The sequence below is a fragment of the Carassius gibelio genome, chromosome B18 (genome assembly GCF_023724105.1).
Source record: "Carassius gibelio isolate Cgi1373 ecotype wild population from Czech Republic chromosome B18, carGib1.2-hapl.c, whole genome shotgun sequence".
Classification (NCBI taxonomy): domain Eukaryota; kingdom Metazoa; phylum Chordata; class Actinopteri; order Cypriniformes; family Cyprinidae; genus Carassius; species Carassius gibelio.
This window is the reverse complement of record NC_068413.1, coordinates 23,882,061-23,908,370: the sequence shown is the minus strand read 5'-3', so window position 1 is coordinate 23,908,370 and position 26,310 is coordinate 23,882,061. Positions and strand designations below refer to the sequence as shown.

Sequence of the window (26,310 nt, the reverse complement as noted above, 5' to 3'; positions counted from 1 at the left end):
AGGACAACAAATCCCATCATTCCACACTCCTTCTTAGCGTCTTCAAACCACGCAATTTTTATTGTTTTGGTAGTGTGCCTTCTCATGGCAGGCCCTACAAACTGTACCTTTAAGTGAGTTTTTTCTTGAAAAAAAAAAAAAAACAAGCCAAATAATCTTGTTTTCTGTTGGAAATAAGATTATTTTGCTTACCCAATTGTCAGATTTTTTTTAGCCTGTTCTAAGCAAAATCTTGACAATTTCTTTCTAAAAACATGACAATGTTTAATAGTTCTAGTTCTAGTTCTAGAATATTCTTCTTGATTTAACAAAAGATTTTTTTTTTTTTGCAGCTCTGAAATAAAATATAAAAAAACTAAAAATACATGTATTTATTTGTTTGTTTGTCTGTTTTTCCCAGATTACTTAACATTACTAATTTTAATTTAACCGGATGTAGTAAAATAATTAAAACTGAAATAAAAATAAATATAAAACTATGTAGAAATTAAAAAATTACAGAAACACGAAAAATTACTAAAACTTTAACAAACTTTAATATATAATTTAATATATTTAATATATATTTAATATATAATATATATATAAAAGCTGTCTGTTATGTGACTTCAGATGACCTGGAATATAGCACATGTATTGCATTTTTTTTATTTTTATGGTGTAATATTATTGTGTGGAGATGCTGCATCAAAAACACTGGAAATTGTCTTTCCAATATTTAGGTTTAAAATGATGATCATTAGCAAATAATGACAGCATTTTTATCTTTGGATGAACTGTTCCTTTAACGCCTCACAACAGGAAACTCAAAACAGATTCAAAAGCTGTTCTAATGAAGAACTGTGTTTCTGGTTATTTGCTCCCTCTATGTGTAGGTTGTTGGAGTCTCAGTTGCAAGCTCAGCGTCGGTCTCATGAGAACGAGGTGGAGGTTTTGCGTGGAGAATTGCAGAGTGTTAAAGAGGAGAATAACCGTCAGCAGCAGCTGTTAGCTCAGAACCTGCAGCTTCCTCCAGAGGCCCGAATCGAGGCCAGTCTACAGCACGAGATCACGCGCCTGACCAACGAGAACCTGGTCAGTACAAACACACTACCAACACTTTCCTTTACCAGTGGTTCTCAACCTACATCCTTTCCTTTTCCTTTCAATAGCATTAGGTGTCCCATAAAAGTCAATTGATAATTAGAGTAGTGTTATTGCCTGTTTTTCATTGTTAGTTATTAATTATGAATCAGTCATTTTCAAGATGAAATTGTATGCAACCTTGTTTTTGTTCCTTAAAGTGGTCAAATGAGCAAAAAGTTTGAGAACCACTTCCTTTTACAGAATGAGTTCATGAATGATGGCCCTCAGCAAAAAGCTCCTCACAGTCTGAAACAGTCCTAGATCATGTGATATGATAAATGTAGTATTATGACTTTTAGTCCCTGCATATTAGGTTTGAGTGTTCTCCTGTACAGTGAGTTGGCAAAACTAGCCAGATATTCGATTTTTTTAATGTTTATTATTTAATATATAAATTATTTTTGACACTGTCAAATTTTTTTGCGGTGTGTAAAAACTGTGTGTTTTGTTGTTGTTGTGTTTTTTTTAATGGTGACATTTGAGGCACTTTGGTGTGCTTTGCCTTTAAACCAACCAGTTATTTATTAAAGTGAGCATTTAAAGTAGCAGCTCCACTTATAATAAACATAAATTACATATTACTATTGGTGTATACGCTGATATAGTTATCATAATAGTTTTATAGTATTCTTAGCGGGTTTTAAGAATAGAATTATCTATTCTTAAAATAGATCATTTTTTTATCTAATTAAGGTTGATTCTATCTCTGTGCATTTACCGTGGAATACACAGCAGTGCAGCAGCTGGACAGTTACACAGTGATTTTTTTTCTGGCCACAGATTTAGTGATTTTTATTTAGTATTGTTTTTCACCCTCTGGTTAACAAGTTTGTTGGGGGGGGGTGCTGCTGCAGATAATGCAGACATGGGTTGCATTTGCATACAAAGAATCATACACAGAATCTTGATTTATATATATTTTTTCTAGAATAAGAATGATATTTAATACTGTTTAAACCTATTACTATTAACATTTTACATAACATTTTATCTCACAATTCTGACTTCTGACTTTTTTTTCTTTCTCACAATGCAAGTTTATATCTCCTAGTTTGGACATTATAACTCGATTTAACTGAACAGTAGTGTTTTTGTCAATTCAGAGGAAAAAAAGCCAGAAGTCAGGATATGAATTTATATTCTGAGCTGAGGGGAACATAAAGAATGAATATTTGTTTTTCCTTATCAGAGATATAATCTCAGAATTGCGAATATCAAGTCAGAATTTTGAAATATAAACTCAAATTTACCTTTTTTTATTTGTTTATTCTGTGGTTTCCATTGATCGCTACTTGATATTGTTATTTTCTGCCACCAGATAGGCTCAGTCCACAAAAAGTCATTGAATTGGTCTACATAAACATAAACACCAAAAAGAAAACTTTTGTCAAACCAATTTATTGTGTCTTTAATTATGAGAAGGATGGGCCTGACCCAACTACAGATGTCATTTCAAACTAAAAACTGTATAAGCTGAAAGCACATTTAGAGGCGAGTGGAATAGCAGATAGATAGATAGATAGATTAGATAGATAGATAGATAGATAGATAGATAGATAGATAGATAGATAGATAGATAGATAGATAGATAGATAGATAGATAGATAGATAGATAGATAGATAGATATGATATGATATGATATGATATGATATGTGTTAGTGGCTGCAGATGTAGATGCCTTTTTTCACTGGGAATATATATGAGCATCAAAAGTGGTATTTACATTGGAAAAACAAGTTTAGAAATCCTGCTGCTCACCCTTTTGTTTTATGTGATTCTAAATAAATGATTTCAGATTTACTCACTCATGAAACCGTGGAGTGTGATTTTGGTCTGAGTGCTCTGCATCTGATGTGGAGATGTTTCATTCACAGGAGCTTCACTCTGATGATCCAAAGGAGTATAAAGCCTACAGAATCAGCATGTTACGCAGGATGGTTGTATGTAGGATCGTGTGTGTACGAGTGTGTGTGTGCGCATGTATCAGAAAACTAACTGCCACTAGTGTGTGTTGCAAAGAATCTGAGCTGCGTTGAACTCTAACTGTGTGTTTAACCCACAACAGTGTGAATCAATACACTTTTTTTTATATGTTTCTCTCTCAATATCTGGGTGAATCTCACAAAAAAGTGATCCCAAACCCAAAAAAAACAAAATGCTTTACACCTTTTTTTTTTTTTGATGAGGTGGTATGTGACTTTTCTTTGTGAGATCACCCCCCACCTTTGTTACTATTTCTCTATTTTTTCTCTCTGTTTAATGAGTTGCATGGACAGATGAAAGTCAGCTGATATCTTCAGATTGTTGCAGAGCTTAAAGATGCTCGGTTGACCTGCTTTGTCCCGATTCTCTAAAAATAAACCCTTTATTTCAATATTTTTCACCCTTCTGCCAAAGAGACTCATTTGTCATAGTGTTGCTGTGATTGTCTGATGATGATGTCTGTCTCTGTTGTGACAGGATCTTATGGAGCAACTAGAGAAACAGGACAAGACCGTCCGCAAACTGAAGAAACAGCTTAAAGTCTTCGCAAAGAAGATCAATGACCTTGAAGGTACGTGTCACAGGCTGTCTTTAATGACTCTGTTCAGGAACATCTTAAATTTACATTTACGATCCTTAATGATTATATCCGTTGATGTTTGTCTGTGTATTGAAGGTGGCCAGATGGATGTGTCTCCAGGACAGACGACTGATGAGCCTGTTCATCCAGTGAATATTCCACGCAGGGAGAAAGACTTCCAGGGAATGCTGGAATACAAGAAAGAGGATGAACTCAAACTGGTCAAAAACCTCATACTTGGTAAGACACATAGTCCTATAACTGTAAAATCTATTAAATCTATCTATCTAACATCTATTAAATGATTTCATTAGTTTGACTTCAACTTACCCAATTCCTGGTTCTGTTTAATAATAATAAATAAAATAATAATAAAAAAGCAGACTGTGACTCTGGTTTGTGCATGTATGTTTTTGTCAGAGCTAAAGCCTCGTGGAGTGGCAGTGAATCTGATACCGGGTCTGCCGGCATACATCCTCTTCATGTGTCTGCGTCATGCCGACTACATTAATGATGACCAGAAAGTCCGATCTCTACTTACCTCCGTCATCAACAGCATCAAGAAGATCCTCAAGGTCACAAACCATTCACCTTTAAAATGTTATAACTTAACATAACTGTGTTTTCATAATATTCTTAAAAAGGCATACTATCTTCCTTTCTCATTAATGTTTTGTTTTTCTACAGAAAAGAGGTGATGACTTTGAGACTGTTTCCTTCTGGTTGTCTAATACATGTCGTTTCCTGCACTGCCTGAAACAGTACAGTGGTGACGAGGTAAGATATCACACCTTAGAACAAGGGTCTCCAACCTTATGTCATTCGGGGGCAACTTTTTTAAAATTAATGCAGCTGAGAGGTACCAATGTTGTACAATACTTAAATCTCTTAAATATAAATCCAAACTGTTATACACGGCATTGTTAAAATGTGCTGGAAAAGTACTTATACACACACTGAAATCATTTTAACAAGTTTTATGACTATAGCCCACAAATAAAAATGTGCGCATATTCACTTTTTGTTTGCATAAACAGTGAAATAAAAACATAAAAAAAGATGGACTTTAAACTAACTAAAAATATTATCTACTGACAAGCATACATGTTCAAATAAAGTTTTGACCATTTGTTTTAATCAAATTATCACATATTCATTATTCACACTTTTTTTAAAGGGGTCATAGGATGTAGCTAAATAACATAATTTTGTGTATTTGGTGTAATGAAATTAGTTTTTTTTTTTTCACATAATGTACAGTACATCATTGTTTCTCCTCTATGCCCGCCTTTTCTGAAACAATGCTCATCGTTCTGAAAAGCGAGGTGTGCTCTGATTGGCCAGCTATTCAGTGCGTTGTGATTGGTCGAATACCTCAAGCATGTGACAGAAATGTTACGCTCCTTAACATACCAGGTGTTCTAACAAATAATGCTACCTATCAGATTATGCTACCAACACTGTATTTATCCTACTGTAGGTCAGCGTGAATGAATGTTCTGAAGTGAAGTAAACTTCAACAGATTTCCCCTGCTCAGGGAGTAGGGAGCATTGAACACTGTGTAGGGACCATGTAAATGGGAACACAGTTCATGCACGGAGCTCATTTCTAATGAGCTGATTATCTGAATCAGGTTTGTTAACAAAGAGAGAGATGCAAAATTTGCAGAGCTGGGGGGTACGAGTACTGGAATTGGGAACCACTGGGATAGGTATACATGTTAATAATGGATTTTGCTTCTAAATTATGCTACCATCTCTTTTAATGACAGTGTACCACAAATTGTCATAACACCAGCGCGCAAAGACAAAATACATAAAACACATTACAAACGAGGCATTTGTTGTATCCAGTGGTGACATAATCACAAATTATAATGACTTATACTGACTTTTTATGCATTGCGTTGCATCGTGCCGCGTAACATAAAACCATGTCTGCATTTGTGAACAGAGAAATTACAAACAACAACTCTACACTGCTGAAAACTTGCATTTAAATCATTAGTGGCAAATCCTTGAAATATGTAAATGTACTTACAGACTGTAAGTCAGAACAGCTGACATTGTGGTCTACTCAACTTCTGATAACAAGGTTGTCTATTTTCCATTGACCATTAAGATTTACAACAAACATTTGGTCTGATTTTCGCATTGGTCTAAACAGAAATATAGCAGACAGACTGAATGAATTAGTCAATCCACCGTTTTTTAATCACAAACAGCTGGAAGTGTCTGGGAAAAGTCATTAAAAACTGTGAATCCTGTATATTACCCAGTGATGACCTTCATCTTCGTTGTATATGTGGCCACAATTTCTCTCTGTCGCCAGTGTTTTTCAACCAGAATCAACGCTTTGTCCTTCCTCTCTCCAGCAATTCATGAAGCATAACACTACTAAACAGAACGATCACTGTCTCTCCAACTTTGACCTGGCCGAGTACCGGCAGGTTCTGAGTGATCTGGCCATTCAGATCTACCAGCAGCTCATCAAGTGTATGGAGAACATCCTGCAGCCCATGATCGGTGAGCATGTGATCTCTGGGTGCCTTTCTATCCATCTGTTTCTCTCTTCCTGTGTATTTAATCCTCCGAATGTTGCTCTCTGCAGTCTCTGGCATGCTGGAGCATGAAACCATCCAGGGTGTGTCTGGGGTGAAGCCCACTGGTCTCCGTAAGAGGACGTCCAGTATCGCTGATGAGGGGACATACACGTTGGACTCCATCATCCGGCAGCTCAACTCCTTCCACTCCATCATGTGTCAGCACGGAACCGACCCAGAGCTCATCAAACAGGTGGTCAAGCAGCAGTTCTACATCATCGGCGCCGTCACCCTCAACAACCTGCTGCTGCGTAAAGACATGTGCTCCTGGAGCAAGGGCATGCAGATCAGGTGTGTGCAGATGAAGCAGTGCAAAATATATGGAGACCAGATAAATACAATTGTAACCACATAGGGTTTTCCTAGTAAATTTTAGTAGTCAATACCAGTAATTCATGAAAATCGTTTTGACACCATTGAGAAATATAAGGCAATTGAACATCCTTTTTTATATTAAAATAAATATTAACATTTCATTCTAATGAGTTACAATAAAAATATTAAAATCTTATAGTAAATCAGCATATTAAATATGAATGTGACTCTGAAGACTGAAGTATTGGCTACTGAAAATTCAGCATTGCCATCATGGGAATAAATTACATATTAAAACAGGCGATGTTAATGTTAGAGGGTGAACTATCATTTTAATTTTTTTAGTTATCATTATTATTTTTATTATTATTATTGAAATTAAGAAATTCCATTATGAATAATTTATGAATAATAATAAATATGAAACTATTCTTCAAATAAGGAACTGAATCTGCCAGCTGGTGGTGGTAAATGTCTTTGAGTCATTCATTCATTCGATTCGGCTCCCTCTATGAATGGGCCTTTAAATCATTGGTTCACAAGATTCATTCAAAATGAGAATTCATTCAGAAACTGAACACCGCAGTGTTGCTCACAGAAGCAGAGTATTTCTGCAATGGTTTTAAAGGTAATATTTTCAGATAATATTGCATTTAAAATATAACACAATATCAACTTGTATAAATCACATTTAAACGTGATATTCAGGACAAAATCAGCACTCGTGTAATAATGCTCGTGTGGTATCTCTTATTGCTTATAAAAACTTATACAGGGGAATTTTTTGGTTCTTTCAAAACTAAAAAAATCTTACCGACCCCAATCTTTTCGTAGATTACATTTTATGTACAGTTAGATCAAGATAGTTAGCCATATTTTAGTTTAGTCGTCTTATCTCCAGTACAAGGGTTTATATGTGTTGTGTGTGTGTGTTCAGGTATAACGTGAGTCAGCTGGAGGAGTGGCTGAGAGATAAGAACCTCATGACATGTGGTGCGAAAGAGACTCTGGAGCCGTTGATTCAGGCTGCACAACTACTGCAGGTCAAGAAGAAGACGGATGAGGATGCTGAGGCCATCTGCTCCATGTGTAACAGCCTCTCTACAGCACAGGTAACACACACACCAGACTGCACTTCAGATGATCATGATTTCTTTTTATCTGTTATACACCACTTGATTCATTTTCCATGTTTACCATTTGATTTGTGTAAGTAGATATTTTAGTGCAGTGTTCATGACTATTTAAATGACGACTATATATTATTACGACTATAATTACACTATCAATCAAAATGCTATTTATGTATTTTATATTTTATATTTAAAGGGTTAGTTCACCCAAAAATGAAAATGATGTCATTAATGACTCTCCCTCATGTCGTTCCAAACCTGTAAGACCTTCATTCATCTTCGGAACATAGTTAAGGATATTTTTGATTTAGTCAAAAAGCTTTCTGTTCCTCCATTGAAAATGTATGTACTTTATACTGTCCATGTCCAGAATGGTAATAAAAACATAATCTAAGTAGTCCATGTGACATCAGAAGGTCAGTTAGAATTTGTTGAAGCATCAAAAATAAATTTTGGTCCAAAAATAACAAAAACTACGACTTTATTCAGCATTGTCTTCTCTTCAGGGTCTGTTGTGAGCATGTTCACAACATTGCAGTGTAGTGATGTCCGGTTCGCGAACGAATCATTCGATTTAACCGGTTCTTTTTGAACCAGTTCACCAAATCGAACCGAATCGTTTGAAATGGTTCGCATCTCCAGTACGCATTAATCCACAAATTACTTAAGCTGTTATCTTTTTTAACGTGGCTGACACTCCCTCTGAGTTAAAACAAACCAATATCCTGGAGTAATGACTGAACTGCTGTGAAGAGAGAACTGAAGATGAACACAGAGCTGAGCCAGATAGCGAACGAGTAAATCTTTCGTTCGTTATCTGGCTCGGCTCGGTGTTCATCTTCAGTTCTCTCTTCACAGCAGTTCAGTCAGTGTACTGTTTGAGTAAATGAATTACTCCAGGATATTGGTTTATTTTGACTCAGAGGGAGTGTCAGCCACATAAAAAAAAAGTTAACAGCTTAAGTCATTTGTGGATTAATGCTTATTAGAGATGCGAACCGTTTCAAAAGATTCAGTTCGATTCGGTGAACTGGTTCAACAAGGTCCGGTTAAATCTAATGATTCGTTCATGAACCAGACATCACTACACTTGAACGCACTCACAACAGACACAGAAGAGAGAAGACAATGCTGAATAAAGTCATAGTTTCTGTTATTTTTGGACCAAAATGTATTTTCGATGCTTCAAAAAATTCTAACTGACCCTCTGATGTCACATGGACTATTTTGATGATGTTTTTCTTACCTTTCTGGACATGAAAAGTATACCTTGCATACATTTTCAATGGAGGGACAGAAAGCTCTCGGACTAAATCTAAAATATCTTAAACTGTGTTCTGAAGACAAACGGAGGTCTCCTGGGTTTAGAACGACATGAGGGTGAGTCATTAATCACATAATTTTCATTTTTGGGTGAACTAACCCTTTAAGTTTTAGTGTGGCAATATTTCCAAAATAAGAGGAAAACACACCAGATACAGAATCATGTCTGAATGTTTGTGTTTATGTTGTTTTTGTGATTTTGCGTAATTTTTGTATTTTTTTTTGTTGTCTGTATAGTCTTTATAATTTTTTACAGCAAATTTAACGAAATGAAAATGTTGCCTCGGTAACATTTTATTTTATGAAAATGTTTTAGTTTGGTTTTAGTTTCAGTCTATCATACCCCTGACACACACATTCTTCATCATTTCTTCTCTTTTATCCAGATTGTGAAGGTGCTGAACTTGTATACACCTGTCAACGCATTTGAAGAGCGTGTGTCAGTACTGTTCATAAGAACAATACAGGTATGTTTCATAACTCAACATTATAACACAATACTTGTGTTTTTTTAAGTCAATCTCCTTCATGTTTGTCTGTGTGTTTCCTCTGCCAGACACGTTTACGGGATCGGAAGGAGTCGCCTCAGCTGCTGATGGACACCAAACTCATCTACCCTGTGACCTTCCCATTTAACCCCTCCTCCCTGGCCCTGGAAACTATTCAGATACCCAGCAGCCTCAATGTGGGCTTCCTCACTCGTGTGTAGACCTGTCAATCACCTCACCTCAACCAATCACACGGCAGGAACAGGGAGCCAAAATATATAAATGAAAAGAAAAATATGATAAAACTGTAGGTAATTAACCCACACACTTAAAGAGAATGCAATTTAAATCATTCATGCCATCAATCCTTCTTTTTGCACTTCTTCATCATTTTATTTATTCAATAAAAGAGTTAATCTCACAAAACCTGTCCAGTATGTGTTCAGATCACAATTGACCCCACAATCAAAAGAAACACAAGAAACTATTTTGCTTGAAGAAAATTAAGCTCATTTGGACAATTCATATTTTGATATTGTGGTGCTATTTTAATGACATTCATTCACTTCCTCTCAAAATTCAGATTACTGAAAAATTCTGATGCAAACTCGTCTGAAAAATTCTGATGCTTTTTTTAACTCGATATACTATTGACATTGTACAGTGTTTGCTAACATATGCGGATTAAATTAAATAATTGAATTAATTAATAATTAATATAGTGATTTTTTTTTTTTTATGGATAAAAACGAAGTCATTTTTAAATGAACAGAATAACAGAAATGATCAAAACACATATCCACAGCAGCACCTTACAAATAAATAATAATAATAATAATAAAGTTCTTCATTTACTTCATGGAAGGTATATTCTTATAATATTTTCTTTAGATTGTGGGAGCTGGATATCTCTGTGAGATTCACCTTTTAAACTGGAATATTTCAGCAATGTTTCACATTACGAAAGGAAGAATGAAGGTCAAAATAACTAATTCTAACAATAATGCCTTTCCAGAGCACAACAAGAATACGTTCACAGGGCTGTATAATCATATACAGAAATATCTATGAATATGTATGATCCTAGGATATTTTATTTATTGCTTTACCCTATCAGATATATATCTATTTTTTTTTTTCTCTCAGATGCTAGCTAACATGGATATCCAGTTGCGGAACATACTCTAATCCTCTACTCTCATCCATAACAGATTAATATCCTAGTCTCAGTAAAAAATGTCAGCTGACTTCATTAATGTAGGTGTTTATTTGTTAGTAGTGTGTGGTGATGTTGATTAGCTAGTAAAAAGTCATGTCTGGTGTAACCGGAAAGAAAACTTTGCATCCCATAGCTTATTTCTTCCTCAAGAGCTTCCTCAAGTTTACATCTCTGATCTTCAGGAATCATTTCCAAAGAGATAGTACAGTCCAGACCCAGTGCATGATGGGATTGCTTTGGTTTTCATCATACGAACATATCAAGAGCATGAGATCCGTGTTCCACAGGTTTCAGCAGAGCTTGAGCTAGTTCAGGCGAGATCTAGACTCCTAAATGAGGTTTAATGAAGTTTCAGATGGTTTGGGCCCTCCACCGTTCTACTGTTTGGTGAATCACATAAAGAAATGTCCCAGTGAAATATGAAATGAAATAACAAAGAATACTAAGCCTATTTTATGAAGAATATGATTGCACTGTTGCATTATTTTCAGGATAATTAAGCAGGTTTTAATCCCAAATTCTCACTATTGTAATTTAGTGATCCTTACTTATGTACTTTACAATTTCAAAAACATAATTTATTATTGTTGTATTACAGTATTGAGAATTGATGGAGAAATAATTGTGCTTAGTTAAAAAAAAAAGTTTTGCTCAGTATATACATTAATACACTTTAATTTTCTTTTTTTTTTTAAAGAAAAGATAAATAAGAAAATAGTTTTTGTTAGATTCATAGAGGTGACTTGTATGCACAAAAGCACGCTGGATATCCCAAACAGAGCTAAACGAAACCCCAAACTACTGACTCTCAACACACCAAGATGTTTGTCATAAACTTGCTGTTATTTATTTCAGTATTATATGTTTTTAAAGGTTAGACACGGCTTTTTTATTTTAAGGCATGTGCTGACAGATGAGTTAATATATAGAGACACATTTCTTTTTGTCACGCGTGCTTTGTTTCACTGTTTGTCTTTTGTGTTCACATCTGGCTGGATATCAGTATTATCTTGAATGTGTCGGGCAGCTTTTATTGGAAAGCTATTATTTGTCTTGTATTTGTTTTTGTTCTGTAACTCCTGGAATTAAAGCAGTCCACTGTAGTGCAGCCATGTTTTCCATCACACACACATAGACATTCACACACCTTTATTATATTATATTATATTATATTTAGGGCTGTGCAAAAAATCGAATGCGAATCGAATGCTTCCAGGAGGTTAAATTGTCGGTTATGGAGGCTAGTTTTGGACTAGTTTTGAGAAGCAACTGGGCAGGATTTGTTGTGAAAACCTGGCAACCCTGATCTGAACGCACGTGCTGGAGATATACTTCTAATTACAGGAGCGTCTTTACTGATGAGATGTGCATGAAAATCGCATTCGATTTTTTGCATAGCCCTAATTATATTATATTATATTATATTATATTATATTATATTATATTATATTATATTATATTATATTATATTATATTATATTATATTATAAAAGCTTTAGGGTCGGATATGATGCATGTTGATACTTTGTTTCCTCTGTCTACTGCATGATCTTCCTCACTAGTTCAGTGTGTTAATGGCCATTAACACACAGCTTTGGTTCTAAAAAGAGAATCTCATGCCATTTCACTAGAATGCACTGAGATTTTATCATGCCTTACTGTAGTTATAGTCCATCCAGTATCACGCAGAGCTTCTGTATCATTCTATCAGTCTCAACTGCTTTCTGACGGAGATCAGTGTTTATGCATGTCACAAGAAAAAACAATGTGTGTGCGCACATATAAGACCTTTTTTATAATCAATTTTGTATTGTTTTCCAGTGTTTTTTTTTTTTTTTCTTGAATTACATTTATTTTACATACCTCGTTAGTGATTTTCTTTTTCAAATTTTAAGCATTTGGAAAAATGTAGTTGAAAATAAAATCAAAAACGTAATGGGGTAAGGGGTGAAAGTTAATTCAAAATATAATTTGAAAATGTCTTATTTTATTTCTCAGTTAAATGAAGTTTGTTTACATCATTTTAGAATGTTTTGGTCATATGGATATTTTTACTGGAAAACAAGACAAAAATAGTGATCAGCTTTTTAGTTTTTGTTGTTGCTGTTTTGCAGCGTATTTATGTTCAGTTCAGATGAGCACAGCTGAATTCAAGTTCAGCATTCAACATCTCAGTTCTCATCAGTGTACGGAATCATTCAGGAGTTTTATGATCATGGGACCATTGTGTGTATGAGTGTGTGTGTGTGTGTGTGTGTGTGTGTGTGTGTGTGTGTGTGTGTGTGTGTGTATGTGTGTGACCTTTGCTTTTTTTTATTGTGTTAGTCCAGTTGTTGTCGAATTCAAATAAAAATGGTTGAAAGATTTACAAATGCAATTTGATTAAAAAAAATGCATATCACTTCAAATTGAAAATAACAAAGTTGTACTGGAACACAAGTGAAAATGTAAAAAAAAAAAAAAAAAAATCATTGAATGTTGACATGTTTGTACATGGTTTTATTTACAGTACATTGTCATATTTTAGATAAAGCCTTACCTCTGAATGGACAACCTCAATGTAACACTTTTGTTTCTCTGTGGGGTTTCATATTCTGTTCATTTGCTTTATTGACATTTGTGAAGTATAAACCAGTATAATTCCTGTTGAAATGGGTATAGATTTCCAAATGCCTCTTAAATTTTTTTTGATTTGCACATAAAAAAACAAACAAACTCAGATTTGTTGCACCGATCCAACGGCCCTGTTTTAGTCTCTAGTCTCAGCTCTAGGTTCTAAAGTGGTTAGTAAAAAAATGACTTTCACATTAACATCAGCTAGTCCACAGTCTGATGCTCATTGTATCAAGATCAGCCTGCTCTCATGCTTGTAAAAAAAACAGCTTATGCAGACATCGATAGTTGCTGTAGTAATGCAGATCAGTTGAACATCTCATGTTTGCTTCTCCTTCTGTACAGGATTGAGCTGATTGAGGTCCTTGGTCTGTTACTGAAGGACCAGAGAGTTTGTAGTTCCTGTAGCTGTAATTATTTCATGTGTTCATCAGTGCAATTTCATGGAGTGATTTACTGTACTAATGTCAAAAGCTGTTCAAGTCAAATAAATGAATTCAGCACTATGTGGATGAGTTATTTTATTTTTATTTTAAATTGAATAAAATTTTAAAAAAACATACAGTACATACAAACACTTATTTCCATGCTGATGATTTTCAGTTTGAACAGCCAAAATAAATTGTTACATTACACAATTATTTCTTAAGTTCCACGTGATTCTGTGTCCCCCTAGGACTCTTAATTTAAAGTAGTTCCATTGTTTCCCACTACGTTTCCTTGGTTAAGGTTTATTTACATTGCACGTTTAGTTAATTTCTCACTATCCTGTGTCTTTAGTTGTCAGATCATCTTTGTTCATTTGAATAAAAGCGGCAATTAACCTAGATCCACACCTCCACCACTCTACTTCCAGATATTTAGATATACTTTTGAATACATAACCCAAACCCTATGCATGCCTACAGTAACTACTTCTCAACAATAAAACAAGGAACAAGTGGATAAAAAAAATATGGTTTGGTCCAGAAATATTGGTTTGTGCGAGGACCAGACAGAAATTCAATCATAGTCCCAGTCGATAACATAACGCAGGGTCAAATGTCATTAGCTTTGTGTGGCATTGGTGTGTCACAAATGCAACATGCTAAAGTTGAAATGTATATTCTGAAAGAGATGTGACCACATTCAAGGAGGCGTGGGTGGTTTTAGGTCATCGAAAATATCGGTAGCACTTTATTTTAAAGTCCTGATACTCATGTACATAGGCTACTATGTTCTTACTTTTGTAAATAAAATAACTAGGTTAAAACTCAGACCTCATGAATGAGAGCCCTTGGAAATCTCATGAATGTGAACACGATGACATCTTACTGTTACTGATTAAAGCCATGTAGGAATATTCTACATTGTTAAATCACAGAGTTTTGCCGCTGATCCACTGTACAGCCTAAACCCAGGATAGAGAGGCTGAGTGAATGTGGTCTGAACTCTTTGGATGAGGGTCATTGTGTCAGAGACACCATAGAAGGACAGAGTTCCTGCTTTGTGATCCACAAACACTCCTATTCTAGAGTATCTGGAGAAAACAGGCAGATCAGTCTCCATATCATTGCTCCTGAATGAGTATCTGGAAGAGGAGCAGAACAAACTCCAGGACTGATCATTACATCCAAACAAGCACTTTGTATCTGTTCCCTTGCGACTGATTTGTTCATATGACACTGATATACCCACATCACCTTGACAGTCCACCTCCCAATAACAGCATCCACACACACCTTCTCCACACAGCACTTGATAATAAACATCAAATCTGTTTGGATGATCAGGATACCGCTGGACTGTGTCCGTGTATATGGCCAATCTGTTCCCCTCCGACAGATGAATGTGTTTATTTACTGTGTTTGGATCAAGTGTGAACTGATGAGAATCTGATGGGAGATTAAACATATCAGAGTGATCAAGAAACATTTCAATCTTAACGTTTTTGTTTTACTGTAGCTGAATAGTTTGGAACTATATCAAAATATTTAAAGGCCATTTATATTATGCTTTACAGTACGTTGGTTAGTACAGAGTCAGTAGTTTGAGCCCAACAGATAAAAAATGAAAATAAATACAACTAAAGGGGCAAGGTTTAGTAAATTAATATTACATTCACTCAGGTCTAAATATCTTCATGATTAAATTTCATTAATCACTATAATTTACTTTTGTTAAATTAACGTGTATTAATAACTCATAACTGTGGCTTATGATCTGGCAGTTTTTCTCAAAGTTAGATTTTAGTTGGGTGCTTGTCTAACATTTTGTATAATGTAACAACTTGTTTTATAAGATCCAGAGATCATTAAGTGATGTTCCCATACTAAAATATTTTTAAATCAGAGAACATTCAGACACTTTCAGAAATTAATAATGAGAATGTTAGCCAAATGTTTTTAGAACATATTTGAATAAGAGGGCCTTTTATGTTATTGTTTCTAAAGAAAGTGCTTTTTATTGTGGTGAAATCTTGATTATTAACAATATGAACAGATTCAAATTATATTTGCTTGTTTTCTTTGAAACTCACGTTGTAGGAAGTCCTTTCTGGTTCTCAGAACAATGTTGATGTGTTTAACTGTGAAAATTAATAGAAATGGGTCATTTTCATAAATGAGAGGACATTATCAGCTATACTGTACGTCCATCCAATGATCAATCTGTGATAAATATATCTCTAATGTGTTAGACTTTCAAAATGATATTATGTAACTTTTTTTTGTGGCAGTAAACTAATGTTTAATGCTTTACCTACCAGAAATCCTTTGGATTTCCTCTTTACAAAACTTTTCTATTACCTCTCTCATTTGACAGATAGATTGTCTTACATCGTTAACAGAGAGAGGTGATGTGACAGTAATTCTCTCTGTCGGTTCAAGAGGTGCAGACAGATACTGAAATCCCTACAAACAAAACAAAAAAGTGTCAAATATATGTAGCTTTTGTTGACTTACCTTCAGTGACTTGCCTTTAACACACTAATCTACTATAACATTAATTAAAAGACAATTTAAGTTACTTTAATTGCTTATCAAGGAAAATCATATAAAATGTCCTGTATCACAATGCTGATGACCTTCAGGAAATGGATGTGATCATCTGTATGTCTAAGTTGCTCCAGCTCAGCGTTTTTCCTCCTCAGATCAGCAATCTCCTGCTCCAATTTCTCCAAGAGTCCTTCAGCTTGACTCACCACAGCCCTTTCCTGATCTCTGATCAGCCGTGTCACATCAGAGCGGTTTTTCTTAATAGAGCGGATCAGCTCAGAAAAGATCATCTCGCTTTCCTTCACTGCTGCCTGTGCAGAGTGCTGTTGGGACACACATTACAATCAGATCCAGTGGGTTTCAGTGGGACTGCAAGGTATTCATGGGTTAGTTCACTGAAAAAATTATGTCATTAATAACTCACCCTCATGTCGTTCCAAACCAGTAAAACCTACGTTCACCTTCTATCTTAAACACAGTATTTTAGATTTAGTCCGAGAGCTCTCAGTCCCTCCATTGAAACTGTGTGCACGGTATACTGTCTATATGTCCATTAAGCTAATTAAAACATCTTCAAAGTAGTCCATGTGACATCAGAGGGTTTTAGGTACATTTGGGTAAAAAAAAAAAAAAAAAAGTCTGTTGTGAGCGAGTTCAAAACACAACAGTTAAATGATATCCGGTTCGCGAATCACTCGATGTAACCGGATCATCTTGAACCAGTTCACCAAATCGAACTGAATCGTTTTAAACCGTTTGATGAAAACGGTCCACCGGTTCTTTTGCGCTCAACGTAATGGCATCATTGGCGATGATTGCCCTTCATTCAAGCCTTCGGTTTACCCACACTCATAACATTAGCACATAATCAGTTCAGAATCATTCACCAAAAGAATCAGTTTGGTTCAGACGCTCTGTGTGTCAGTCTGCTTCATGCTGAATCTCACATGAGCAGTATCATCAGCTCCTCGGTTCTCGAATCAGACGCGTCCGACAGAAATGGTTCTTGACTCGAGAACGAGTCAGTCTGTTGTTCGTTATCTGGCTCGGCTCGGTGTTCAAGAAGAACCGGTTACATCGAGTGATTCGTTCGCAAACCGGATATCATTGAACTGTTGTGTTTTGAACTCTCTCACAACAGACACAGAAGAGAAGACAATGCTGAATAAAGTCGTAGTTTTTGCTATTCTTGGACCAAAATGTATTTTCGATGCTTCAAAAAATTCTAACTAACCCTCTGATGTCACTTGGACTACTTTGAAGATGTTTTTATTACCTTCCCGCACATGGACAGTATACTGTACATACATTTTCAATGAAGGGACAGAAAGCTTTTGGACTGAATCTCTGAAAGATTTCTCCTCTCAGTACTCACCTTATGAGACTCAACAGCATCTCTAAGCTTCTGGATGTCCTTTTCTCGCTCGTAGATTCTCTGCTGGTACTTTAGCAGAGTGTTTTTCAAGTGTCTCTATAGGACATAGAACATAATGCAAACATGTTTCATGAAATTCAATATAACAAAATCATCATGTGAAATCTTGTATGACTTCTATACAGTATTGGTGGACATTCCTGAAGCACGAGAATCAAGCACAATTACCAAAACTACTGTATATGACATTGATTTATCTGCATGTCCGTTCTCTTCTCTAGGTAATCTGGGATTACTACACTTAAATCATCACTTGTAGAGTGAACTTACTTTATTTCTGTCATGAAAACGCTCTGAAAGTTAAGAATGGTAATATACATGGCAAAGTTAATTTGTTTGGTCTTGGTGGAATAGATCTGCTACACTGCTGCTGCTGTGGCAGAGCAATACCGAGACTTACTGCCAATACATCCACAGACATACTGCTGCTGCGCATATAAAATACTGAAATAATGAAATAACTCCCATATATAGAATGAAAATCACTGCTTAGCAGGTCTATACAGGTGGAGCTAGGGAAGGTGGAGGATTTCTAAAGTGCACTGCAACTGTTACAGCAAGCACTAGCCTAGCACTAGAATGTGAATGTTAATGATGCAACTAAAACCAAATGGCTTGAGGCAGTGTGAGTAAATGATAAATGAATTTTCATTTTTGGGTGGAGTGTCCCTTTTAAGCACTAATATGTAATTTTATTTCATACCTCTTTCTCCGATCTCTCTGTTGCAGCTGAGACAGTGTCATGGTTTTTATGTTTATACATCGTACACAGCATACAAATACAGTGCTGGTCAGTGCGGCAGAAAACCTCTAGCAGTCGACCATGTTGAGGGCAGATCATCTCCTGAAGTCGTCCAGTGGCATCCATCAAATAGTGTCCCTTATCCTTAAAAAAACTCTCATGCTGTTGAAGGTGGCCTTGACAGTAAGAGTTCAGACATACTAAACAGGACTTGACGGCTTTGAGTTTTGTTTCACTACAGACGTCACACTTTACATCTCTAGGTCCAGTGTCAGTGGGAACTGCAGCTTTTATTTGAGTCTCCTTGAGTTTCTCCACCACTTCAGCCAGCATGGTGTTTTTATTTAAAGCAGGTCTTGGAGTGAACTTCTGTCGGCATTGTGGGCAGATGTAGAAAATCTTCTGATCCTGATGATCCCAGCAGTCCGAAATACATGTCATACAGTAATTGTGTCCGCAGGGAATGGTCACTGGATTCTTTAGAAGATCAAGACACACTGGACAAATGAACTGCTCCCGAGTCCATAAAATGCTGGCTTCTGCCATTTCACCACATGTACACAGAAACAGAAGAAACACATAAGAGTGCAGCAACTTCGCCCGATACGTTTCGTTATCTCAGAACTGAAAGGTTTCCTGGTTCTTTGCTTGTGTGTAGTGTGCAGAAAAGGTGTGTCTGGAAACTGTGATTCACTTGTTATTTAATCTGTACATTCACAGATTTAAAGGGATAGTTCACTCAAAAATTACAATTCTGGCATCAACATATACTTAGTGTGTGTGTGTGTGTGTGTGTGTGTGTGTTATAACATAAGAGAAGATATTTCAAAGAATGCGAGTAACCAAACAATTGTTGATCTCCATTCACTTCCATGGATTTTTTAAATAATTTATTTATTTAATTATTTTGTATTGTGTGGAAGTCAATGGGGACTAGCGATTGATCAAAATATCTTCTTTTATGTTTGACACAAAAAGCAAATTCATACAGGTCTGGAAATTTAAGGGGAGTAAATAATGAGAGAATTTACATATGCATATTTATTAACAGCACCGTTCACTGATACTATTATTTGGTAATAATTTGAAATTACCTGACATTAGTCCATGGTAGTCCTACTTTGTAACAATGTCAATTTACATTTATTAGAATATTAATAAACTGTTTGGCTAGGATTAGTAGAATCAATTGAAATACTTGCAAAATTACTTATACATATTTTAATTTGAGTTACAGTTTCAGTTATGTGTATTTTTGTCATTTGAGGTTTTTCTTTTCTTTTTTTGTTATTTTTTTAATATGTTTAATGTATCGAGGGTTAGTTTTAGTTTATTAAGATTTTAATTAAACACATCAAAATAAATTATGCGGTAAGCTTACTGTTTAGCAGCAGACAAGAATGTTTGATATAGATGAAAAGTGTTTAAATTTTCATAATAATGAACAGTAATTACTGGGGGAAGGATATTTACCATTATATGCAGAAAATATATGATGATGTAAAATGCTGTCATGCAGATAAAAATACATGCTGTGAATGTGTGTTTTGCATAGGCTACTCGTAACTTTAGCTTTACCTGCACATGCTTCAGTTCTTTCCCACAGGACCTCTACTTCCTGTAAGACAGGTATTTTAGATCTACTTACGATCAACTTGTGGTTTGAAATATGGCATGCTGCCTTTGTTGAAAGATAATAATTTCAGCTTGGGTATGAAATGCCAATGGACCAAAACAAATGCAAAAACTGAATTGTGAAAAATATGTGAGAGAGAGCGAACCTATGGGAGGGAGATTCAGAATTAATACACAATCCTAGGGTCTATTTATGTATATATAAACGCATAGACATTTCAAAATATGGCATAACTAAACAAGCCTGAAACTCCTCTAAAGGTCTATGCAGTATGTCTGCTACAGCTGTGTAATATAAAATGAATCAACTTTTAAATAGTTTATATTAATCCTATTTTATACAGCTGATGCTGTAACTACTGGCATCTGGAAAAGTTGCACTGGGGCCTCCATAAACTTCACTGTTTCTCATGTAATTTCACATTAAATAAAATTTTAATATGTAAAAAGTATAAAACCATTTAGAAATGTTGATGGTTTGCAATTAGGGGACATGGTTTTAACTGATCTCCGGTCAGTTTATTTATTTTTATTTATTTATTTTCAGTTTTAATGCAACTCTTGCATATATACACACGTCATAATAATCAATTAATTTGTAGATTACATTTAATGGATTAAATACTTTTATTAGAACATTTGTAATTAGTTTTTAAAGGTGTCATTGCACATGTCTGGGTTGTATTCTCACTGCATTTGCAGTTTTGACAAGCTGGTGTTTTTTAAGGTCTTCAAAAATGATTAGTTTGACGACTGTTTAAATTGGTTTAGCTTAACTTTTCATGTTTAGGCATATATTTTCTTCTGATATTTTAACCCTTTCAATAATATTCAAAATTGGCCTCCATAGTTGTATCTCAAGTAGGTACTGGAAAATGATGTACTCCACCCTGTTTCACCAAGGTCTACTTACTTTAATATTTCTGCCATGACCACTGCTGTCTTCAACCACTTTCCTCAATTCAATTCAGATTAATTAAAAAAAATTATAATATAAAAAAATAAAAATAAAATAAAATACAAATCCTGGCTTTGTATTAGTATTATATATTTTAGGCCACATCAATCACGTAAGTTATATTATTAAATAATTTAATGTATTGTTAATTTTTTTTTTATGACCACCAGACATTGAGTGTGGCCATTCTGGCCAATCACTGTCACTGACACCCACCTACCACACGATGGAGCTACATCCTCATCCTTACTAGACGCACAAGTAGCTCTGGTGTTCTGGACAAGTATAGGTCTCTGCATGAAAGCAATGGGAGTTACTAGATCAAGGTGTTTTGATACCTGATAGGTTGATGTAATAGTGACGTTAGGTTTAGGGGTGGGGTTGGGTAAGGGGGATCATTTAGATTGCATGATTCAGAAACACCCAGCAGTTTGAAAACACCCACATGGTGATAAACGCCCACTTTTGCTCTGGAGAGACCTAAGTCTCCTTCTGGATGAGGTGGAACAGGAAACTGATCCAGGATCCAGGAACTGACGGTTAACGAGCTCTGAACATCAGGAAGTCACTTAATCATTTGTGCATAATATAAAAACTCACATAGCCATCACACTTAAAAAATAAATAAGTTTTTGTCCATTATAAACACACTAAAACGGAATGCTTAGACCCAGTGCCGCTGCTAGCCATTTTGGTGCCCAAAGCATAATTCCTTTATGATGCCCCCCACCCCGACCCCGAGAAAGAAAGACTGTATTTGCCAGTTTAACTTTTTATTACCAAACATAACTCAGTACCAATAACACACAATAGCAGCATCACAGTATAAAACTTAAGAACACTAAAAAGAGAAAGTAAAATCTTCACAGTTTTGCTGACTTTGTGAACAGTCAACAGAATAGCAAAATAAAAAAAATATCAAAATAATCCAGACTTTTTTGTTATTTTGCAAATTCAATGTCACTTTGAATAAATTAAATTAAATAATTATCAATAAGTACTAGGGCTGTCACTTTTGTGAATTTTTTTTTTTTTTCGATTTTTAAGACATAAGTGTTCATTGAATCGATTGTAAAATCGATTTTCCATGTCTAAAAAAAGACGTTTCCTTTTTCAACGTCAAATAACGGACGAACGTAAAGAGAGAGCTGGAAAACTCAAGTCAGCAATATTTCTTATTTATTGGCATGAAGTTTCGTGCAGAATAACAAACATATATATGCAGTGGAGACGGCAGCCATTACAAAAGAAAAACATCACTGCAGGCTTCAACCTGGCTGCATTTATGATTTAGGCAATTCAAAAATCTCTAAGATTATTTTAAATAATGATTTTATCCATTTCAAACAACGGTAAAAAAAAAAAAAAAAAAAAAAAAAAACTTCAAATGGACTTGAGAACAGGCCATGTGTGTGTGTGTGTGTGTGTGTGTGTTTTTATTGAACGTAACCGAAACTTAGGCTAGGCGGCACTAGGCAGGCATAATGAAATGCGCAACTAGGGCCATTACAAATTTATTGGACAGAAAAACAAGTCGATAAAAATTTTCGGGGTCCAGAGAAGAGCGTTTTTTATTCACTATATGTCCAGCTGTTGTGAAGACACGCTCTGAATTCGCGTCTACTGTGCCGCGAGACCTCCAGACGCGTGGAAACACGTCTTTACATTGTAAGTTATAATAACATAGTTTGCTAATGCTAACATTAACGTCAGCAAGTTCGATGCGCATTACGATTAGCAGCAGCAGGCACATGCAGCACATTTCCTGTAGCCTACTTTCTAGACTAGACCAGACTAGACTAGAGCAATTATTAAATATCTTTCTTGTTCCCCCTTTTTTGTTACATATACATGGCTAAAATGTGCCTAATATTTCTATAGGCTAATGAAATAATACAGCTTTCTAAAAAAAAATTAAAATCATTAGGCTATTTTTGGTGCCCCCTCAGCACTTGGTGCCCTAAGCACAGTGCGTGATGCGCGTGGTGGGAGCAGCGGCGCTGCTTAGACCAAAGAAAGCCTCAATACCTCAACTTCTTGTAGCATGCCTTAAACACAGTGTAACCATAGAGTAAACATATTGTCAACTTTTGCACTTTGTTTGCAATTCTGTAACACACTTATTGCGAAACACTACACACGTTTTCTTACATTAGACACTTTGTTCAAAAAAGAAATGAATGGTCGGACGACCTCCTCGAGGTGGAGGGGAATGGCTCTTCACTCAACAACAAGAGCTTGCCATCATTAAAATGGTGCGAGAAAATGATGCAATTCGACTTTGTGAGTTGCAACAACGCATAATTGCAAACAGAAATATATTCAACAATATCAACAGGGTCAGCATTTCTACACTAAGTCGGATCCTACAGAAACCTAATTTCAGAATGAAGCAGCTGTATGCCATTTGAGAGGAACAGTGTCAGGGACAAGGATCTGTGCAATGATTATGTGCAGGTATGTGTCACTTTACTTTACATACTGTTGTGATTTGGGAATGAGGGTTTATTCTGCCGCTATTCAGTATTTTTTTGTTACAGACAGTCCTGGATTTTGCTGCCACCAAAATACCACGTTCATCTATGTGGATGAGGCCTGGCCAAAACCAGGCATTGGGGCCGTAACCTAATTGGACAAAGGGCTGTTGTAAATGTCCCTGGGCAGCGTGGAGGAAATATTACCTTTTGTGCTGCAATTAGTGTCCAAGGAGTCCTGCATCACCATGCCACTCTAGGTCCCTACAATACAGGACAGATCATTGCATTTCTAGATGCACTACAGCAACAGACCACAGTAGCCAAGGTTTGTTGTCATCTGGGTTAATGTTAGTTTCCACCGGGCTGCTCTGGTCCGAGATTGGTTCAACTACCATTACCATTACACACTATTATACCTGTCGCCTTACAGCCCCTTTCTAAATGCAATCAATTAATTATTTTCAGCGTGGCGGTGGAAAGTATATGCAACCACATGCTCACATTACTTTTTTTAAATTGATAAAAGTATTGAAAAAATTGTCATTAGCGATTTGTAAAAAAAACCTGTAAATTTAGTTTGTTGTAGCCTATTTGTCATTTATTTGATTATTTGCATTTTCTGTATACTTTTATTTTTGGACTCATAATAAAGTAAAATAATTGTACTGTATGTGAGAGAGTCAGTGATAATATGTCCCTATTGGTCAGTGTTAGAGGAGCTCAGACTATTTCAGACTAACTGAAAAAGCTTTGCTTATTTGGTAAACCTGTTTTTTGAAACAGACCCCTGGTGGCTATAATTATGCTTCAAATCAAAGATGCAACAAACGAAAAATACTTGAGAAAACAAAAACGCAGCAAAAGCGAGAGCTGAAAGCCATTGCGTCCGTACTGCGTCATCTCTCTTGCCAAATGAAAAACTTCAGTCAAAACACAATTTTGACAATGTATGGATCACACAAGGTACAAACAATGGGATTTAGTTTGATTCATATAGACATTGCTGTTTTCAATCTTAAACACTTTAAATTTCTAATTTTCTAATGATAGTCTGGGTTAGATTTTTTTTTTTTTTCAGAGATATTGCTTGAGTAATGTACATGAAAATATTGATCAAACAATAAATGCAAGACCAGTACTGCATATTGATGAAAATTTTTATTTCTCGCATTCAATTCATCCATGCATTTTCAAACAAATACATTTGTAGGGACACAAAAGCATGAACAAACACACACACACACACACACACACACATACAACAATACACACCTACACTTCATCTCTTCGCCTAGCTAGATCTGGCCATAGCACTTCATCCACATCACAGGCGATGTTCTCTCTCGCAAGACAATGAAGGAAGAATCTTCATGAATGGCGAATCCATCCTTGTACAGACCATGCATCCATTAGGTCACAGGCCTCCTCCATGGCTTTAAAGAGGGCTATCCTGACATAAGGCTGGAGATTGTAAACCTTTCACCACCATGTAAAAACAACAACAACAGAAACTCTTCTATGGGTTTAAGGGAGAGTATGGTGGGAGGTATTGGAGTGAAAATTGTGGATGACACAAAACCAGTTTTGGACCAGAGCAGATCGGTTGTCCCACATGACAATCTGCATCCATTTTTTTCTTCTTCTGTTACAGTGTTGTGTAGTCGGTCTAAAAATGTGAGAGTGTGGGCTTTGTTGTAAGACTTGGCATGCCGGTGGAAGGCCCCATTCTGTGAGATTGCAGCATACATTGTGATGTTGCTCCACATTGGACGGCAAAATTCAAAATAGCTAAATTATATTTCTCCTTCTTTTTATACTTTAGTCAGGATAAACCAAGCCTCATCTATGAAGATAAATTCTTGTGGGATTGGATCAGCATCTGAAAAAAAAACAAGAAAAAAACAGACATGTAAATGTTTCTATGCATTGCACAATAGTGCATCTAACTGAGTCAGGCTGTTGTTCCCACATGTTTCAAAACTACCACAATCTTTCAAGTTCCGAAGAAGAAATCTACATCTTGCTTCAATGACTACCGTCCTGTTGCACTTACTCCCATCCTCATGAAGTGCTTTGAACGGCTAGTCATGCACCACATCAAGTCTGCCCACCCCCCCACCCACATTCCTGGACCCCTTCCAGTTTGCATATCGGTCCAAGCGGTCGACCGATGATGCCATCGTCACAGCCATCCACTCAGCACTCACACATCTAGACGAAAATAACTCATACACCAGAATGCTGTTCATAGACTTCAGTTCAGCATTCAACACAATCATCCCTCAACAGCTCATTTACAAACTGGTCCAGCTGGGGCTCAACACTTCGCTGTGCAACTGGCTGTTGGACTTTCTGACTGGAAGACCTCAGGCAGTACAGGTCGGCAGCAACACATCCAGCACCATCACACTGAACACTGGGGCCCCCCAAGGATGTGTGCTGAGCCCCCTCCTCTTCACTCTGCTGACCCATGACTGCACACTGTCACAAAACTCCAACCTCTTCATTAAGTTTGCGGATGACATGACTGTTGTGGGTCTCATTAGCAACAAAGATGAGACAAACTACAGGAGCGAGGTGAGCCACCTGGCCGGGTGGTGCAGGGGACAACAATCTCTCTCTGAATGTGGAGAAGACGAAGGAGATTGTTGTTGACTTCCGGATAGCGCACACTCAGCATGTTCCTCTGACCATCAACGGTGCGA

At 36.1% G+C, this 26,310-nt stretch overlaps 2 protein-coding genes across 4 annotated transcripts in view; one reads left to right on the top strand and one right to left on the bottom strand.

Annotated features, from left to right (window-relative positions):
• Positions 1-13,889, top strand: part of LOC127976919 (unconventional myosin-Va) — a 64,329-nt gene extending 50,440 nt beyond the window's left edge. For 2 of the 3 annotated variants that reach the window (XM_052581496.1, XM_052581497.1), the window contains 11 exons: positions 876-1,074; positions 3,001-3,066; positions 3,587-3,680; positions 3,786-3,929; positions 4,110-4,264; positions 4,377-4,466; positions 6,065-6,215; positions 6,301-6,583; positions 7,545-7,719; positions 9,450-9,530; positions 9,620-13,889. In XM_052581496.1, the coding sequence (XP_052437456.1) occupies positions 876-1,074; positions 3,001-3,066; positions 3,587-3,680; positions 3,786-3,929; positions 4,110-4,264; positions 4,377-4,466; positions 6,065-6,215; positions 6,301-6,583; positions 7,545-7,719; positions 9,450-9,530; positions 9,620-9,772 (1,591 nt within the window). In that variant the 3' untranslated portion in view covers positions 9,773-13,889. The remainder of the gene's footprint in view (positions 1-875; positions 1,075-3,000; positions 3,067-3,586; positions 3,681-3,785; positions 3,930-4,109; positions 4,265-4,376; positions 4,467-6,064; positions 6,216-6,300; positions 6,584-7,544; positions 7,720-9,449; positions 9,531-9,619) is intronic. The other variant, XM_052581498.1, reaches the window with a different exon arrangement.
• On the bottom strand, positions 13,876-19,165 carry LOC127976921 (E3 ubiquitin-protein ligase TRIM16-like). Its single transcript, XM_052581501.1, has 6 exons — positions 18,497-19,165; positions 17,734-17,829; positions 16,448-16,681; positions 16,127-16,274; positions 15,902-15,949; positions 13,876-15,257 (listed from the first exon to the last, which is right to left on the bottom strand). The coding sequence occupies exons 1-6, from the start codon at positions 19,079-19,081 to the stop codon at positions 14,728-14,730; spliced, it is 1,641 nt and encodes a 546-aa protein (XP_052437461.1). The 5' UTR covers positions 19,082-19,165; the 3' UTR covers positions 13,876-14,727.
• Between the last annotated feature and the right edge of the window lie 7,145 nt (positions 19,166-26,310).